Below are 17,887 nucleotides of genomic sequence, written 5' to 3' on the forward strand. Positions count from 1 at the left end.
TTACAGGATCGTTCATTGGTACCTTTGTTACCTCGATATTCATTTGACAATAATTCAGAAAAAGTGCTGTATGCATCATCAAAATGGGGTTGACTAGTGGCAGAGCCATTTTACCGTCTTTCGTGGTGTATTTTCATTTTAGCAACTTGAGTGAAATCCCCTTAGGAGTAAGGTCCCTTAAAGTCTATGTAAGGCCTCATTTACTTTATGTTTGATTCATTTCACGTTGTTTAATTTGAATTACCTTTGTGGCATTTTGGGGAAGAATAACAATATAACGGGTTGGTAAATGTTGCTTCAAGTATATGTTCGAAAGTAGGGATAAACCAAACAATGTGCACTGGACTGACATAACCAAAATTGAATTGTTTTAGGCAGTTTATTGCAAAACACATAGCACCAATAGCGTTAAGCGTGAAATTAGGGGACTAAAAACGAGGCATATAAAAGGGGAATATAATCAGTAAGGTTAAACCGCCATGGATTACTGCTACAATAACGTTAACAAGTCCAAGTAGGTAGAGCTACTTACACCATAACTCACCTCAGCCGCACATTTAGTTAATTTTCGATAGGTGGCGCAGGAGCTGAATTATGAATTTAACGGCTAAATAAGAGTATGGTTGGGAAGTAAGTTTTTGAAAAAAATACATTAAAAACTAAATTTGGGGGTTAGTATCATTGAATTTTTGATGATAATACCTAACCCAACCCTAACCGCAGGCATACTTTGAGATATACCGTTTTCAATAGGATTTGTGCTCTTTGCGTCCCCCATCGAAAATTAGCTACATGTGCGGCTGACGTGAGTTATGGTGTTAGTAGATTTTCCGTCTAAGCAAGCGTAAAATTGCACTGAAACTTTGCGGTTAAATTGCATACCAAAGTATAATAAAAAAAAGGAATTTTGATACAAATTGATAAGTTTTGGCAAAACTGCATGTCAGTATAAAATACATGATTATGAACAGATAGACACCTAGTCAATTATGGCAACAGTAAAAACGATTTCAATGTAGGGACTAAACAGAAAGTACTTTGCTAGTCACACATAAAAAACCTTGTGCCTTGAAGTCTAATTTTAAATTAGAGCACCAGCTTAAATTACATTTTTGCGCAAGTTTAATATTTTGATCTTGTGGTTTTTAAGGCAAACGTTTCATGTGGATTTAAACAAGCCACGCACACGACGTCGTTTTGGATCAAATGGACTGTTCAAATACACATTCGCCTTGTGTTTGACAAAGTTGCGTTCAATCTCATACTTTCCGCCAAGAATATAGTCATCGACACTTGATTTATCATTTTCCGGAATGTCGACGTAGCTGAAACAAAAAAATATGCGAAAAAAAAGAAATAAAAAATATATCTAATTTCGAATGATAAAACATGTACACCTTTTTACTGTTTTTGGTGAGACACATCTTTGCAGGCTCACAAACAAATAATCTATTCTAATTTAAAAACCCTTGGCTAAATACAGGAACATAAAATGTAGCAACATTCATCACATTACCGATTTTGTCTGATATATTTTTGAATGATCGATTGTAACACTTTTCGGTTTCAGTCGAGTTTTCAAAAAAAGTACGATCCAAAACCGAAACGACGACCAAATATTTCAGCCAACCGAAACTTCACTAGCTGATACAATTAGAAAAATTTCAAGGTGAAGACAATTCAAAGATTCAAAGTGTATTTAAAGGGCATTCACTAGACCACACCTTTGTAGTTAAAATAGCAAATCAAATAACACGAGCACTTACCCCATGCCCACACCCTTGTTGATATTAAACGCGTGAACTCCATTTCGGGTGAAACCAACCACTTTTCCATCCCGCCATATTATCTCCTCCCCAAAAAGTTGTACTTGGCTAAAGCACGATCATCAAACAAAGTGATTAGTTGGAACTTTGTAGGCGTCAAAACACTTAAAAATGCAACGCAATCTTACTCGTCAACTGTAAAAAAGGCTAGTGATTTTTTGGGGCGCTGTCCTCTCATTTCAGCTACTGCAGCAGATCCATGATAATGCCGATCGTTGTTACACAAGTGCAACAAACGCGACTCCAGCGGCGAGTCGTCGGTACGCACACTGTGTCCCCAGTGGTGAAAACCTTGGAAAAACATATTTTTGTAAATACTTAACAAGCATTTAAATAAACATTAGCACCACTTCTCATTAAGCACTAAACAACCAGTCAGGTCGATTGCTAGTGACACAACTACTTTTCTACCTCATTGACAAAATGAACTTGCATGTGTTTTGAAGTATGACAAGAATTGATTGTCCCAGATCACCAGCTCAAGACGGGTTAAACGGGTGCCAAAACATTCAAAAAAATATGGTATGTAAACAATGCGTACAAACTCATCACTTGGTATAAGCATTTGCAAACATTGGTGCTTATTGCTTACCAGCTTCAATGCTTAGTGATTCCATAGCCCGATATCCTGCATCACGGCCTCCATGCTTTTTTGCTACTCCCATGATTGCCTCATAAACTTTCACAGCGTGTTGACTCTCACATGACACCTCGTATCCCAATTCCCCGACGAAAGAACGTCTAAACGATAAGCCGTATGAATTTAGGCATATGGGAATATGTGCAGCATACGAGACAGGCAAAGTTGCTTGTAATTCGACCTTCGACGGGCTCACCGCTCAATTGGTAGAGCGCGAGTCACTGAAAGACTCCTGTCGTGGGTTCGAATACTACCGCAGGCTAGATTTTTCTAGCCTACGCCTTGTCGTATGGGAATGCTTGGTGACCGGCTGATTTGGTATGACGCCTTTATTAGGTCTGACACACTATATTTTAGGAATATTAACGAAATGTTCTTTGTGTTAACAAAGTATTTCAACTTACCTCAAAATACCCACATTAATTCCGACAATGTTACTCAACGCGAAATGGCCGAATTGCAGACTTTTGGTGACATCACCTGTGATCAGCTCCTTCAGTACCGCTCGACTGTCAAAAATGCATAATAGTTGTCAGCACGATGGCATAAACTTATTTCCATAACAACAACAAAACAACGCTTTTTTGGTGCGGAGGTATAATTATCACAAAATGGTTAGTGAAAATGTAATGGTGAAAAACTAACCTTTTTGGCCCTTGCAAACTCAACGTTGCAAGCTCCTCAGTTCTGTCTTTCACATTGTAGTTGAGGCCACTTGTACTTAACACATCACTAATATGACCTTTACAGTATTCCGTAGTTGCTCCCCCAACCGTCATAAAATAGTCAAAATCTAAAAACAAGTTTGGTACATTAAAAAGGGGTTTAGGAGTAACGAAGGATTTAGATTTGAGTTTGCAATACGAAGTAATTTCTTCAATATTGCCACAAAAACCTTTATATAACGAATGAACACATAAATCACATGCCTTTTATTTAAGATAAATTTTGTCGGTTTCTTGAGTGTGTGTGTTTACACCAAAAAATATGAGTTAAAACGTTCATTAAAATTCGTGAAAACAGAAGCTCCACATATTTCTAAAATCTAAACGTTCCATGGTTTGCCATTATTTTAAATTCTTTAGGTCCAAACGACTGAAATTTCAGGTCCTGTGACCTTTTTGCAACGATAATTTGCAAAAAGATATCACACAGTCCACTAAAGTCAACCTTACCATGATCTCCAGTGTCCATTTTACACACAACAAGATCAGATTCAATCCCTCCCTTATCATTTAACATCAGGGTGTAGGTGCTCGTATTGCAGTTCGGGTTGGCAGTGACATCCGAGGAGAAGAGAAGTTTGGCAGCCTTGGTTGCGTCTGGACCTTCCAGCACCAATTTACCCAAAGAACTTGAGTTAAACACAGCACATGACGTTCGACATGTTACGCACTCTTTGCTTATCTGTAGTGATATGATATGCTTGTGAGAAAATAATTTAATCGCATAAAATGAGAGTTTTGATAATTTTTTGGGTTAAAAATAAAAATAACAGAATGTTATGATGATATTGTAGGACAAACATTTAAAAAATGCAAATGTGACCAATACCGCTTCGTGGACAGGTCCAGGGTATCGGTAAGAATACTCGTGGTTGAGAAGGGTTTTGTATTGGTAGTCTTGGTGAATTTTGTTATCGTATGCCCCGTAGAAGTCGTACTTTTTCACTTCGGCTTTCGGTCCATCAGTGAAATAAGCTGGTCGCTCCCATCCGTGTTTTTCCTCGTAAAAGCAACCCCGGTCCAACAAAACCTTTGGTCACATACAAACGGTCTCAATTTTCGTTAAGTCGACGCCTTGCTTAGCATTTAACTGGACGTACTAGATGTACGGAAGGCCAGACACGTTTGCTTGTTGACAGTGTATTTGACCTTGATTAACCAAGTCATATCTAGTCAACTCTTAAAACACTTCTAAGAAAATCCACTTATCTACAGATTGGAGCTGGGGACATATGCTTTAAACCTTAATATTGTCGACAGATGACAAGGCAAACATAAAAAAAAGGAAAATGACGGAATTAGCCAGAAAGTAGAAAAAGTCTGCATAGCAGGCTATAGCAGGCAAAATCTGAATGTGCACCACTACTTTATAGTTTATGGAAATTTTATTGTCTGAAATCTGCATTACGTTAAGGCAAGTATTAATACTTTATTTAAGTATCAACTTTTGTTACCTGATGTAGAGCGTCCTTTCGCATGTTTCTTCCTGCCAGGGGCTGATCGTGTGGAAACGACATACAATAATGCTTCGAGTATGTTTCGTGAGATCTCTCGGTAAGCCACGTTTTGTTTGTGACCAAGCTCGAAGGAAATCTCCTGCAAAGAAATAGAAGGGCACTTTCTCCACACTGCCATATACACTATGCGACCTAGATGAAAACTGCCGTACTATATTTTACAATTTGTTACACAGTTTTACAAAAATTCCAAATCACGATCTTCAAATTTCCGAACGCCTTGACAAGGCGAATTTACATGCTATCCAAAACCGTGAGATTGTTGTGAAAACCACAAGTTAAAAGTTTACCGTATGTCCCATGGAAACATGTCAATTTCTGGTTTTCCACGTAATGCCCAAAGCGCTATTTGTTTTCCACCACCTCCGCCGAGCATCATGCCGCCACTGTTAAACCCACTGGCGAAAAAAAATCCTCGTACTTTTGGCGATTCGCCACACAGTGGCTGTTTATCGGGTGTAAAAGATTCTAAACACGGTATAGATGATAAACTGGGATGTTAAAAAATGAGACTCTAATTTTTAATGTGGTATGAACTCTTCGTTTTTTTACCGGGTCCACAAATTGTTGATCGAATTCCCGTTTTTGCAATGATAGGCATAGCGTCACAAGCAATAGCTAAATGTCGACCAAATACATCCCAGTCTAATGTATAGAGACCAAATGCAAAGTCGTCCGCAACCTACAAAAACAATTTGAATGACTATAAACGTTAAAAAGTGCACAAAATGAAACAACGATGTGTTTATGATTAAAACTTCACTTGCTTCTTTGCAGAAGATTGGGTTTGCCTCATAACCTCCCACTTGCAGTGTATCGCCCTGCCGTTTCATGTAAACCGAACCGTCGTGGTCACGAACGTTCGGAAGATGACGAGCGCCCTCTATCGGCTCGGTCACAACGTACGCATGTCTGTACGTAACTTGGGGAATGGCAATGTGGACCATCTGTGCAACAGGATGTTAAGATCATAAACATCACTTGTTGTGCAGCTTCAACGTACCTGACTTATGTTGGGCGCCCACACGCCTGCGCAGTTTATCACTTGGCCAGTTTTAATCGACCCACGGCTTGTTTTTACTGCAGAGACTCTTTGGATTCCGAAATCGTCTAACCTCGTGTCGATTCCTTCGACGCCGCAGCCCTCAAAAACCTAAGGCGATCATGACTTATGACATAATAAGATACCAACGGTGAAAACGTTCTTTTATGTTTTTGAAAGGTTCACTGGACACATTTTAACATTTAAAGCTTCCTCCCCAGTTACAGTTTTTATGGCATTCGATTTTGGCGTGTGTTTTACCTGAGCACCATACTTTGCTGCTGCTTTGGTGTAGGAAGTACAGGCTCCGGTTGGATCCATAGTGCCATCCAGTGGATTATACAGAGCCCCAACATATTTTGAACTATCCAGCAGGTGATGCACTTGAGGTATTTCAGCCGCCGATAAAATGTGAGTTTCGATTCCAAAGACTTTTGCAAGCTGTTACAAACAGTTAAATAAAAATTCCTTCGAACCGGAGTCGAACCAGTGACCTATGGATATCTGACGGTTTGCAACCACTACAGTCCACCGCTCTACCAACTGAGCTATCGAAGGATGCAATTATGCATGTGGAAAAGCGCCACTTATGCTTTCGAATCCATATGCTTTTGGGCGGCATTTGAAGCGACGCTAAACCAACAATCATTGTTCCCGTTTCCAGGCAGCAACAATTTAATCCATAGAAATTAGAGATGTGTAAGCCTATCGCCGCATAATTTAACAGTTTTTTGTGCGACATCGAAACGTAATAAATCGCTGACAGAATAAATACCGTTAATATTAACTTACCGTTGCCATTCGTTTGTATGAGTCCAATCGGGTTTGGTCATTGGCTGTAAACAACCCTCCCGTTTGTATCCATCCCGTTTCACTGTCAGTCTCCTGCGGTAATATAGTCGTCATCAAGGTGCGGGTATCGTCCACAATCTTCATTTCAAACTCATGTGGCACAGCTCTCCACAGTAAACCTAAATACAACATGCACTAAGACAGTGGTTCTCAAACTTTGTATTTCAAAAAACGAAACTTGATTGCAGGATTTTAGCTAGTTACGCAAAATTGCGCATAACAATGATCCGAAGACAGCATCTGACATCACAGACAAGAAAAAACACATTACCATTGTGCGCGAACAATTGCATTTTTGTTAGTTGTCATGCAATAAAGGCTATTTGTTGAGCAATGGAGACGATTCTCAATTCTACTTTGATTCAAACTTATTCAACAAGATTATAGAATTACTTCAACCTTTTTGCGGTCCCCCCAAAATTGCCTCACGGACCCCACCGCTGTACTAAGAGGACCTTACATTTTTTCAAAGACTGCTCTAATTGATTGGTTCCATGAATTAAAAATAGGTTCCAACAAACTTTACGCTTTGGTAAAAAATGTATGTATAACATAAAAAGGTTAAAACATCTGTGATGATACTTGTGACATAACCTATTTTTTCTTCATGGCCTTGGTATTACAAACCTTTCTGCCATATAGTTTAATAGTGTCGCAATTACTTTTTCGCATCAAAACAATCAGAATGACTCTCTACTTATATGGCCACAATTAGGCCACCAAGTATGGCTCATTTCTCATTTAGTTTAATTTGGTTTTAGTGTATGACCATCAGAGCCAATGGGAAGATAAGTTCACTAACCTGCTGTGTGCCATGTTGTTCCAGCAGTCAGTTTATCTTTTTCAAGAAGAACAACCTTCCCAGCTCCATACTTAGCTAGATGATAAGTTGTACTGCAGCCAATACTCCCTCCCCCTATCACAACTACATCAGCTTCTGTAGGTAGCTGCTGGGTGCTGTTGGTTCCATTCTTGCGACTGGAGGAATGCTGATGTAAATTGAATTTGGTTGCTGTCCTGCTGCAGTTTAGTGTGCTGAGAAGTCTGCATAGTAAAATTTGCATTAACACAGCATACCTTGTTGTTGTTGTGTTTTTTAAATGCTCTTAAATGTGTAGTAAATTGTGCAAGGATATATGTTACCTGACGCTTTGTGCAAAATATTTTTGTTTGTCAAGATTCAGATGAAGTTTGTTGCATCTCCTGATAAATCTCATCATAGGAAAGGGTCGTTTTGTTCACAACAAAACAATTTGATTAAACGGTACTCTAAACAAAGTTTACATTTCAAAATCAAATAATAACACCACACATTAAATGCAATTATGTATCAAAACTTTGTGATAGTCTTGCATTATCTAAGCTAAAATCTATAAATTTAAGCTACACAGTTCACTAACAAATGACATTGCATTTGTTTTTATGAACTTAAATAACTTTTACCACCTTCACTATATTAAAAGAAAAGTTGTTGGCATTTCATGACCCATACAATGTTAATAACGAAGGTACAATTAATAAATACACAAGTACATAGTGTTCCTTAAAATATTAAAAATTCCATTTTCAAATAAAGGATGTTAACAAAACATATATTAAAAAACATTTAGATTATGTCTGGTGCATTCCATCTAACTAATAGTAAAAGCTCATTAATAAGGACATCCTGTATCATGTACATCTGCATTGCCAGGATTTTGTAGAAAGAAAATTTACAATTAAACACAGTAACAATATAATAACATCACATAACTTTTAAAAATCTATAAGCGATTTCACAACACAAATATTTGAGTAAATTCACCAAGCACATTTACTGAAACCGGTGCTGCCACATGCAACTTGAACCAACGACTTGGCGGCATGAATAAAGATATGCTGCAATGCCTCGGCACACATCAGCAACAACGCCCATATGTACACAACGTACGAAGGATGGCGAACAGTATCTATTATCCAGACTCACGTCGAAAGCGACGAACTTAACTAAAATTCAAAATTAATCAGCGCTACTCAGCAGCCGCTCGTTTTTGTCCAAAGCAGTTGTTGTTTTGTGCGTTCGTTGAAGCGTGACGATGGCTACACCACCAGTAGATCAGCTTTTGTGTGTTACAGCGACCGTTAAAAAATCATCTAAAACCAATTTGTTCCATTCATATAATGATAAAATACATTTTTTTGTCTAGCTAAGTGACTAACCAGCTACATAAAAACAAACTGCAAAGACTGCTTTGCTGCTAACACTGCTAAAAACTTTCTTCCGGCGCAAAAACATGCGATGATTAGGTCTTTTATTTGTATTTACAACTTTCTCAACAGCATTACACGATTACGCGTTCAATGTAATACAGAACACATGCGCAATGGGTGCAGGAACGAAAGACGCAGTGTGGCCATTTCGCAAACGAGAACACAATTAAACCATGCTGCAGCAAGTGCTTGCCACGGCTTAAACGATTTTTATGTTAGCAAATGGCACGGCCACATGCGTTAAGTCACAAAAAGACCCACTAAAGGACGAAATGCGCAGTTAGACTGGGCACATTTTCAGCCCTTGTCACCTTGTTAAAAAATTCGCCCTTTGGGACGCAGTAGTCAAATTAACATAAATGTTGGGATTTGCACACAAAAATTCCAGTGAACTTTTTTCGGCGAGCAAATATCACGACATGCGATACAATCAAAACTGCACACGTCAAAAAACGAAGGAAAAGAGATTTTTAAAGGAGAAAAATTCGACACACATTTTTGATGTATAATTTTACGCTGGGTTGTCTATACCAGTTAATTAAGATTCGACACTACCGAAAACACATGGGTTCCTACAGCCACAAGCATGCCAACGTTTTCTGGCAGGTCTGGATAAAACAAACCTGCATACACATAAAAAAAAACAACTCTGAAACTATTGAACGTTCAATACAAAATGGTAAAACATTTTATGTAAAAAGTGGATGGACACACAAAGAAAAGAAAAAGGCGAAAGTGTAAAAGAAATGAATAAACTAAAGCTTGAGGTATTTTGCCTCAAGTCCAGAAATAAATGTCGCGCAGGTACAGTTCAATTAAAACGGTGAACATATAACCCAGACGCGCAGCATTCATGATTGAAAAGCGCGCGTGCAAGAGAATTAAAATGCGGGCACTGCAATAGTCAAGTGCAATTGGTTGCGTCAGCCAACTGCCTGTTTTGGCGTCAAACCCGCGCGTTTTAATAATATCAGGCAGTAGATTTGAATGCGTCACATAGGTAGAATACAGGCATACAACCGCACTGAATCATACACACACATACATACGCGTGATAGTCAACAGATGAACTGGCTTTGGAACGGAGGACAAAGAACACAGACTCCCATACATCTTTGGCACAATTGCGGTTTTGCACTCACACACTCGTGGAAGGACATAAACACTTAGCGCACTCACACCACGGATTAAGACAATTCCAGATGTCTGTTGCTGTTTTGCTTGAGCTGAGAAGTTTACCGACTTGGTCGCCGCTACATTATTTCCTCGTCCAGTGCATGAACACAGTCGGCTCCCAGTGGTAACTTGCTGTCGTTCAGCAGTAGAGGAGCGTTCACTTCGCAGTCGTGGACCGAGAGCTCCGGCAAGAGATTTGAACCCCACGAGTCACAATCTGTTAGACGTACAAAGGAAATACTGCTTATATAGTCACTCGTCAACATACGCTTGTACTTTAGCTGACGCAAGGTTGAGAAATTGCCTTTGTGGCTTAACGTTTATTGGTAACGTGGCTTTTCAGTTAAGTGGCATAGTAAACTGTACAAGAAAATGCGAAACAGACTTTCAAAACTATCATGGCACTAATATTTACTAAAGTAATCACACAAGTTTTAATTTGATTTACATACCAGCAGTTGAACTGAAAATGTCTCGCTGTAGAAACAAGTTTCGTAGTGGCTCGTTTCGTCCGTCACGTTTCTCTCCTGTAACAAAATTACCCATTGTATTTTTTTGAAGAAAAATGAGGTTTTTCAATTCTTAATTTGGCGACGCTGCCGGCTTATTTGATGTCTGCGGGTTAAGGTTTTAATAGAGAAACGGCTAAGGCTGCTGAATCATGAGATTTAAAAGCAATTAATGCCTAGCGTGCAAAGAAACCTCACCTGTACAGCCGTAACCCGTTCCAGGCTGAAGTAACACATTGACGAACTGCTGTAACTGAGCTGGGTTGCGGCTTTTGGCTGAAAAAGTAAACATACATTTCGTTAGGAACGATGTGTTTCTCGAATTAGGAAAGGGGAATTCACGCAAACCAACCATTATGCAAAACACTACGAATTCCCGTTTAATATGTCACTTGTAATATAAGATTCTTGGAAGGTTAATGATTTTAATAAATGCCCAAATAAATCATTTTACTTCATATGAAACATGGAAATAGTGTGTAACTAACCTTGTGACGCGTTTCCATTGTACATCGCTTGACTTTCCCGGCTCAGACACCTTCGCTTTTGGCTGGGAAGTAGAGGTGCTGTAGGTGATGCAAACTTGCCCGCCGCATTACTTGAGTGGTTCCGCTTGCGAGCGTAAGCGTTGTGCAGGTCTGCGTTGGTTAAATTGCCCACATATCCACGCTGTAGATTCGCTTTGTGCTCAGCAAACTTCTCATCCCGCACAGGTACGGTTTGGTACTTTTGAAATCGGCCAATATCTCGAGCCAAGGATCTGGGGCCCTGCGACTGTGGTCCTTCGTCGCACTGATAGCCACCGGGAAGGCTGATCGGACTTCCGCAGTACGCGCTGTCGCACGGGCTTATGGAGCTTCGACGAAAGTCGTGCGTGTTGTACGGTAACGGCGGTGGCCCCTCCTTGTCGAACAAGGGCAGTGGCATCATGCGCGTCATTCCGCTGCTGCCGTTATCGATTTGATTCTGCGCCTATTGGAACGAATTCGATGTTAAGCAAACAGCTATGTACAAGGTGGGGGTAGATAAGAGAACAAGAAGCGGTTTATTCGGTAGCCTAAGTTTACTCTGTTATTTAGATTAACGTACTGCTGTGGGTTTGTAATACAAGCTTTACCTGATTAAAGTAATACTCATGCGCGACGAACATACGCGAGTAGTTGCATTAAATGTGAAGCGTGTAGGAGAATTATCATAAAATCGCCAAAGTTAAAAATACATTTTCGTGCAATCAGCGGAGTCTGTCTGCACGAATTTCGTTTCTCTTTGAAAATACCTCGCACACATCGCATGACGTACATGCACCACTAAATGCCGCAGGCGGTTACAGTGCAAAAGATCAACAAACTATGCGAACCGCGGGGCACAGTTTATAGCTAATAAAGCATATTTTGTGTTCAGGGAAGAAATATTGTGCTGGGTGCTTGACGTCAGGCAGGGAGGAAGTTGTAAGAAGGGGCCACCTAATCTGACCCAGCACACCATTTAAGCGACGTCAAAGCACGAATTCATGACCACGTAGGAAAACAGGGGTCTATGGCGGAAAGGGTGTTCTGCCCTGTACCTTTTGATTGGTTCTCAAGGATGGGTATTAGATTGTAAACCAGGGGCGCCTGACCATTAGCACGTCATTTATATGGCAAGAATAAATCTGACGCTTACCTCGGAAGGCGGGGATGCAATGACAAACGCGTTTTGCTGCTGTTGACCCTCGTGACATGGTTTTTGGATTGCAGTATTTTCGACAGCCACATCACGAAACAAATCCTCCAATTGTTCTGCAATTTTGAAAAACAATTGGAATCGCTAGTCATTTATTTGTCAGTTGCAAAAGCAAACATTCAACCTGGTAGGGTAATTATTTTCTAACTAAGGGATCGAATACGCAACAAATCGATATATTGATAAAATATATTGCTTACCTTTTTCAGGTGAACTGTAGGTCCATGGATCTCCGATAGAGGGAGCGTTGAAAATGAGATTCTCATCCAATGTTATTTCTGCGCAAAGAAGTTTTAGTTTATTAAGGGTGGCTTTCGAATTTCGAAACAAAAAGAAGGAAAAATCCCAAGTCAAGGAGGTTATATTTAAAAGCACCACCGGCAGTTCGCCGTATTGCGCCATAATTCACCCACCGTCATTTTCGTCCATGTCGGTCAAGGTTAGTGGCACAATCTTGAAATCGCCATACGATGGTGGTGCATTTTCCTTGACTGCTAAACAAAAAAGAAATTTAAATATTGGTTCCCATGAAACAAAAGGTGTACAAAGAGTCTACTGTCATAGTATAAAGGACAAACAACTTCAGCAAAATTCCCGATTAAACGTCCTTTTGGGCAGGTTAATCATTTCTAAGATTTGTGTTTAAAAGACTTGACTCATTCAACCATCGTTTAACAAACAAACGGAGATTCACTTTGAAGAACTGACCTGGTGTTTCGGTCGGCGCTTTTAGCAAGTCATCGATAAATGCGTTGTTGTCATCCAGCACAAATTTACTGACTTCTTCAATTTCGGCTTTTTCCTGTAAAAAGAAACGCATTTAGCGGTGGCAAAATTCCAGAGGAAGAAATCAGTCTATTATTAGAGCGATTATTGAGCCACCATACGGCAAGAAGCATTATACGTAAGGACTAAAATGTATTTAAATTTGGTAGGTTGGTCAGAAGCATTTTGCAATACGCTATATGTCGCAATCGAAAGAGGTTTTATGTCAAATTGTGGTATCAGCTGAAATGGTGCGGAAATGCCATTGAGTCGCGAAAAGCTATTTCTGGGGTCCGTTCTGGGAAAAGATATCATACCAATCGATTAACGGATTTAAATTTTCTGTATTGTACGCACCTCTTCATCGCTGCTTTCAATGGGAACCATATTGAATGGCATTGCTCCAACGCATTGGTGTTGTTCGGTCGAAAATACCACATTCTCGTTCACTGGGCCACTGCAAGAAAACATATTTATGACTTGCAGAGGACGGTCGCACTAATTAAGTTTTTTAACTACATGACGAAAAGTACCTTAACACGTAGTGGACGCAAACGACGCATTGAGGTTTCTGATTTTTGGAGCAGGGAATAACAGTGGCCTGCGTCACGATCCAGTGGTAACCACCAGTCTTAGAGAGGAAACGGTAATGAGTGGTTTCAATCTGGTTGAGTCGGTACACTGTCATAGAAATACAAGAAACATATTGATAAAGTTTAAAGTTGGTATTGGAGACTGCTAGTAGCAATCATAAGACTCACATTTATGGAAGAAGTCTTCAAGTGGTTTTATATCAAGAACGTGACAGTAGTTGAAGAATGATTTTCCCAGCATGTCACTTTCGTCGTAACCGAGCAATTCCGTCACCCTGAAGCGAAATGCAACCATTCACAACATTAGGTCAAATGAAATTGGGCCAAGGGTTAAATTCACAACACTGTGATTCATCGAATAAAGATGAAAATTTAATGTTTACTTTTTTACGCGACTATGTATGTAAATCCAGTAGATGCCTTTCCAAACCGCCAAAGGTTATTGACCTGGCATGTATGACGTTTATGTATAAACTGTGCCCCACCTATCATCGCAGTAGGAGAACTTCATGTCAGGCGTATGTTGTGTTAGGAAGGTTTGGCTGTCCAGAAAATGCTCGATGTTTGACGGATGGGGAATCGGCTCGGCTTGTACAACAAGCAAATTCGAGTTGTTGTCATCTGTAAAAAATCCTTTAGGTCATGGTGTGTTCGAAATGGTGGCTTATTGATGGTGTTAATCCGAAAACATACCTTTGACAACCTTGCGGAACCCACTGCACTGAAGTACCTAAAACATAAATGTTAACTGTTGAACAATGGAAACCAAAGATCTTAATGGGTAATTATCCTAAAAATATTACATGTTGGTTAATGGACTGTGCATAATACACGAATATCCGGAAATTCCAGAAATAGCAGGTAAGTGACAAAGGCAAAAAATACCGGCAAACATGTTTTGACGGGACGGTCGGCCACAGACAAAAGAGCCGCTGTCCGTCGCCACTGAAGGGGTGAAAGCAAAGCTGCAAAAGCGCGGCCCAGATCGTGGTAAACAAGTCTAGCTGCTCATTTGAGCTAAGCGCAGGATAACGAAAGAGAAAGCAACAACTGACGCATATTCGGGGGCTCAATACGTGTTTCGCGCAATCGGAAGCAGCGAGGCGTGTTACAAAAACAAGTAGGACTCGCTTGAACCTTGGTCACATGACCCGGGCTCTTTATCTGCTGCAGACGCACAAGGTTAAACACTTTACCGGCAACGACGAGAATTTTCCATTGTTTTTTATGCCAAAAATACAGTGCGAAACCGAAAAATTTAACTCGGACGCTTATTCCATAGGACTTCACTCAACAGAAACTGTATTAAAATGGTCACAAATAAAAATATACTGCCCACTAAAACAACTTTTAACTAACACAAAACATATTAACAATAGTTTGTCATTTATGTTGCTACCACGATTTAACTTTGACACTTGCGCTTATCCAATGGAACTTAACTTAACATAAACTGTTTCAAAATAGGCACAAATAAAAAATATACTGCCCACTAAAACAACCTTTAAACTAACAGAAAACATATTTACAACAGTTTATCGATTGTGTTGCACCACGGTCTGTAGGAATATTAATCAATTACGATCTGAATAAAAAACAAACATTTTTGCAGTTGTCGCAAAATTGACACGAAAGTAGTTTAGCGGCATCGCAGAATGTGCAATAAGCCGGGGGCGCCCCGATCGTGATTGGGCTATTCTCGAAACGACCAGAATGTAAGAAGAGACAAGAACTGATTGACCAAAACAAGAGCACACAAGAAATAGACTAGCCCGCCGAGCGATGTGCGTACGTGAGCGCTCAAAACCAGCAATGGCGGCAGAAAATTTGTCAGCGCTGGTCGGGCTTATGCCATCGACTGGTTCTACTTACAGCACACAGTGGACAGTATAGTTTCGTTTGTAACACTACTTTCATTCTTGTTGGAACGCGAGTTTTAGAGACAACAGTTAACACTTTGTGCTAGTTAGGAATACATTTATCGACAAAACCACGACCACAACGGTAAGTAAACGCACAGAACAAACAAGTGACTAATGATCTACCAACCAACCTTGTAGGACGCTGATTTCAAGTTGATGCTTTTGCCGTTGACAGTTAATGTGCTCTTCATTCGCAAAAAGAAGGCTTTGTGAGTTGAACGTTCAGTGACTAAAATAAACAAATACACACAGTTGGTTTAACATTGTGGTTGGTATAACACTGTACGAATTTGATTATGGTACATGTTTGGATTACACTTACCATCAGATTCATTTAGGCACCCTCTTATTTCCTCATGATCACCTTCATGGACAAAGCTGAGTATGCTTTGACCAATAAGATCCAACTGCAAAAGATTAAACACCACAAACTTAACCCTTTACCAAACTACACAATCACACTGTCAGTGGTTGCAAGCTTTTTACCTTGGATAAACCCAGGTAGTCCTTAACATTTTCAGAACAGTACAGAATATCAGAATCAGGGGAAAGAATAAATAAAAATCCATTTAGGGCATTCACAAAGTCTTCACTTGCCAGAAGATGTTCATCCTCCAAAATTTCTTGTTTTACACTGAGATCTGGTAATAATGTTTAGTTACATAACATGCTGACTACTTTTATCAAATTGTTGGTTGCCAATCGTACCTTTAATTGGAAGTGTATTTGGGTCCACATATGCCTCACATTTGCCAGTCAAACTCTGTCGCAGTCTTATGTAGCTGTTTACAAGTCGCATGATGGATGATCTAAAATTTTAAAGAATATTTTATATTTTTTTGTAAAATGTTATGATACATTTATGCCATAGCAAAAAAACTAAATTCCAAACAATATACCTTCCATTTGAAATTGTTTTTAGTGAAAACTGTTACATCTACTGTTGGTTACATAACAAACCACATTTAGGGTAAAAAGCGCCCATGGAGTCAATCATTACACAATGAGAAAAGGTGCCCACATTACACACAAAGGACTTGGGCTCCTACTACCTGTCAAGGTTGCTGACAAGGTCATGTGAAACAGGGAGGAGGTTGGCAATTTCTTGAAAATATACAGTTTCTTTCGTCCTTCTATGCCTGGCAGCATCCCTGCTCTTTTCTCGCCTCCTTTGCCTGCAATAGAGTATTATGTTAGTGCAAAGCCAACAATAATACCAGTATTTATGTTGCTATTGGTAAATTAGCTACACTACAACATGGAATATTAGTATGATCACTCACTTTTTAGCCATTGGTAGTGGAATAACAGTATGATCACTTACTTTTTAGCCATTGATGGTTTGAGTTCTTCTTCTTCGGGAAAGACAGACATGTCTTCTATTCGTTGTAGTACTAAATCAATCGCAAATATCACTGGTCTGTTAATAAGACAACAAAAAAAGTATGGTTCTTAAATCACTTTGAAGTTTGAACTATACTAATACAAAACAATTTAAACCAAAACAACAGTATGATTTTGTGCACAAAGGGACAGCTCACCAAATAAAGTAATTTAGTGGTCTAATTATACAACTACTTGCAAATAGCTACACATTCACTTGCAACAATACGATTGTCTGCAACAATACCTTTGTCTGCACGTAACTAACTCTTTTTGAAACACGTTGCATATATTATTTCCATAACTGTTTCATTACATATTGGCGCTCTGCCTGTTATTGTTTGATGTATTTTTGTAATTAACTACACAACCACTACCAAACGATTTTAAGACCAGTTCAGATGTCAGATGCCGATATTATTTTGCTGATAACCATGCCTGCTCTCTTGCATTTAGGGGTGTGTCACTGTCAGAGTGTCTGACTAAACTTTATTATCAGCTGGACAACAAACACCCACCTTTCCAGCACTCTCCTCTCTCGCGATGACGTCCTACCGCCTCATATTGCGCAACTGGTTCAGCCTTTCTTTCAAAGCTCGCAGTTTTTCTGACCTCTCTCTTTCTCTCTCTCGTATCAGCTCCAGGCACCAACCAGCGACAATTCTGCGCCTGTCAGGGCACTCCGAAATCGATCTTGTGCTGTGACACAAAATGCTCTGTAAAAATTAAAAGGCCGCTGCTTCCTCTTGTATAAAACTGAATAGTAAGTGAATGCGAATCAAGGTTTTTTTGAAGGCTATCTGGCAATTAAAGGCTAACAAAAATTTGCCGCAATCCTATATTTTTGCATGCAATACGAAAAATCAGCATTCTGCAACTTTGTGTCAAAGCTTATTTAATTTTATTTATAAAGGATTGATTAAAAAACAAAAACTAAACATCAAAAATATACTACTTATGAACAT

At 39.5% G+C, this 17,887-nt stretch overlaps 2 protein-coding genes and 1 non-coding gene across 5 annotated transcripts; all 3 read right to left on the reverse strand.

Moving 5' to 3' along the window:
• Window positions 1–365: 365 nt before the first annotated feature.
• Window positions 366–8,754, reverse strand: LOC145214476 (sarcosine dehydrogenase, mitochondrial-like). 2 transcript variants are annotated; one of them, XM_080083010.1, is made up of 18 exons: window positions 8,420–8,754; window positions 7,746–7,871; window positions 7,405–7,646; window positions 6,543–6,721; window positions 6,012–6,191; window positions 5,712–5,861; window positions 5,476–5,655; window positions 5,261–5,390; window positions 4,999–5,176; window positions 4,646–4,787; window positions 4,021–4,221; window positions 3,642–3,873; window positions 3,112–3,259; window positions 2,871–2,975; window positions 2,419–2,567; window positions 1,955–2,117; window positions 1,767–1,874; window positions 366–1,325 (listed from the first exon to the last, which is right to left on the reverse strand). In XM_080083010.1, exons 2-18 carry the CDS (start codon window positions 7,820–7,822, stop codon window positions 1,160–1,162), a joined length of 2,730 nt encoding a protein of 909 aa, XP_079939136.1. In that variant the 5' UTR covers window positions 7,823–7,871; window positions 8,420–8,754; the 3' UTR covers window positions 366–1,159. The 2 variants fall into 2 exon arrangements, with proteins under 2 accessions (XP_079939136.1, XP_079939135.1); XM_080083009.1 differs by having other exon boundaries at window positions 8,407–8,754.
• Trnay-gua (transfer RNA tyrosine (anticodon GUA)) lies at window positions 6,217–6,308 on the reverse strand. Its single transcript is given in 2 exon segments — window positions 6,217–6,252; window positions 6,272–6,308. It is a non-coding gene; the product is annotated as a tRNA-Tyr (tRNA).
• Window positions 8,755–8,876: 122 nt separating the features above from the next.
• Window positions 8,877–16,986, reverse strand: LOC145214401 (hypoxia-inducible factor 1-alpha-like). 2 transcript variants are annotated; one of them, XM_080082911.1, is made up of 19 exons: window positions 16,864–16,986; window positions 16,592–16,714; window positions 16,248–16,348; window positions 16,026–16,180; window positions 15,862–15,946; window positions 15,671–15,768; window positions 14,311–14,347; window positions 14,103–14,238; window positions 13,786–13,892; window positions 13,558–13,705; window positions 13,382–13,481; window positions 12,968–13,061; window positions 12,673–12,750; window positions 12,460–12,537; window positions 12,200–12,315; window positions 11,026–11,509; window positions 10,736–10,813; window positions 10,481–10,555; window positions 8,877–10,245 (listed from the first exon to the last, which is right to left on the reverse strand). In XM_080082911.1, the coding sequence occupies exons 1-19, from the start codon at window positions 16,911–16,913 to the stop codon at window positions 10,106–10,108; spliced, it is 2,283 nt and encodes a 760-aa protein (XP_079939037.1). In that variant the 5' UTR covers window positions 16,914–16,986; the 3' UTR covers window positions 8,877–10,105. The 2 variants fall into 2 exon arrangements, with proteins under 2 accessions (XP_079939037.1, XP_079939036.1); XM_080082910.1 differs by having other exon boundaries at window positions 12,673–12,753.
• Between the last annotated feature and the right edge of the window lie 901 nt (window positions 16,987–17,887).

This window comes from Phallusia mammillata, chromosome 2 (genome assembly GCF_965637545.1).
Source record: "Phallusia mammillata chromosome 2, kaPhaMamm4.hap1.1, whole genome shotgun sequence".
In the NCBI taxonomy this organism is placed as follows: Eukaryota; Metazoa; Chordata; class Ascidiacea; order Phlebobranchia; family Ascidiidae; genus Phallusia; species Phallusia mammillata.

What these genes read in the sequence shown, in the direction of transcription:
- LOC145214476 (XM_080083010.1), bottom strand. Translation starts at nt 7,822, where the DNA reads ATGATGAGATTTATCAGGAGATGCAACAAACTTCATCTGAATCTTGAC. An exon ending in TATTTTGCACAAAGCGTCAG is followed by an intron (nt 7,647 to 7,745) that starts GTAACATATATC and finishes TTTACTATGCAG; the next exon opens with ACTTCTCAGCACACTAAACT. An exon ending in GGGCGCCCAACATAAGTCAG is followed by an intron (nt 5,656 to 5,711) that starts GTACGTTGAAGC and finishes CCTGTTGCACAG; the next exon opens with ATGGTCCACATTGCCATTCC.
- LOC145214401 (XM_080082910.1), bottom strand. Translation starts at nt 16,913, where the DNA reads ATGTCTGTCTTTCCCGAAGAAGAAGAACTCAAACCATCAATGGCTAAA. An exon ending in TTGAAAGCAGCGATGAAGAG is followed by an intron (nt 13,062 to 13,381) that starts GTGCGTACAATA and finishes TTCTTTTTACAG; the next exon opens with GAAAAAGCCGAAATTGAAGA. An exon ending in CTACAGTTCACCTGAAAAAG is followed by an intron (nt 12,316 to 12,459) that starts GTAAGCAATATA and finishes TCAAAATTGCAG; the next exon opens with AACAATTGGAGGATTTGTTT.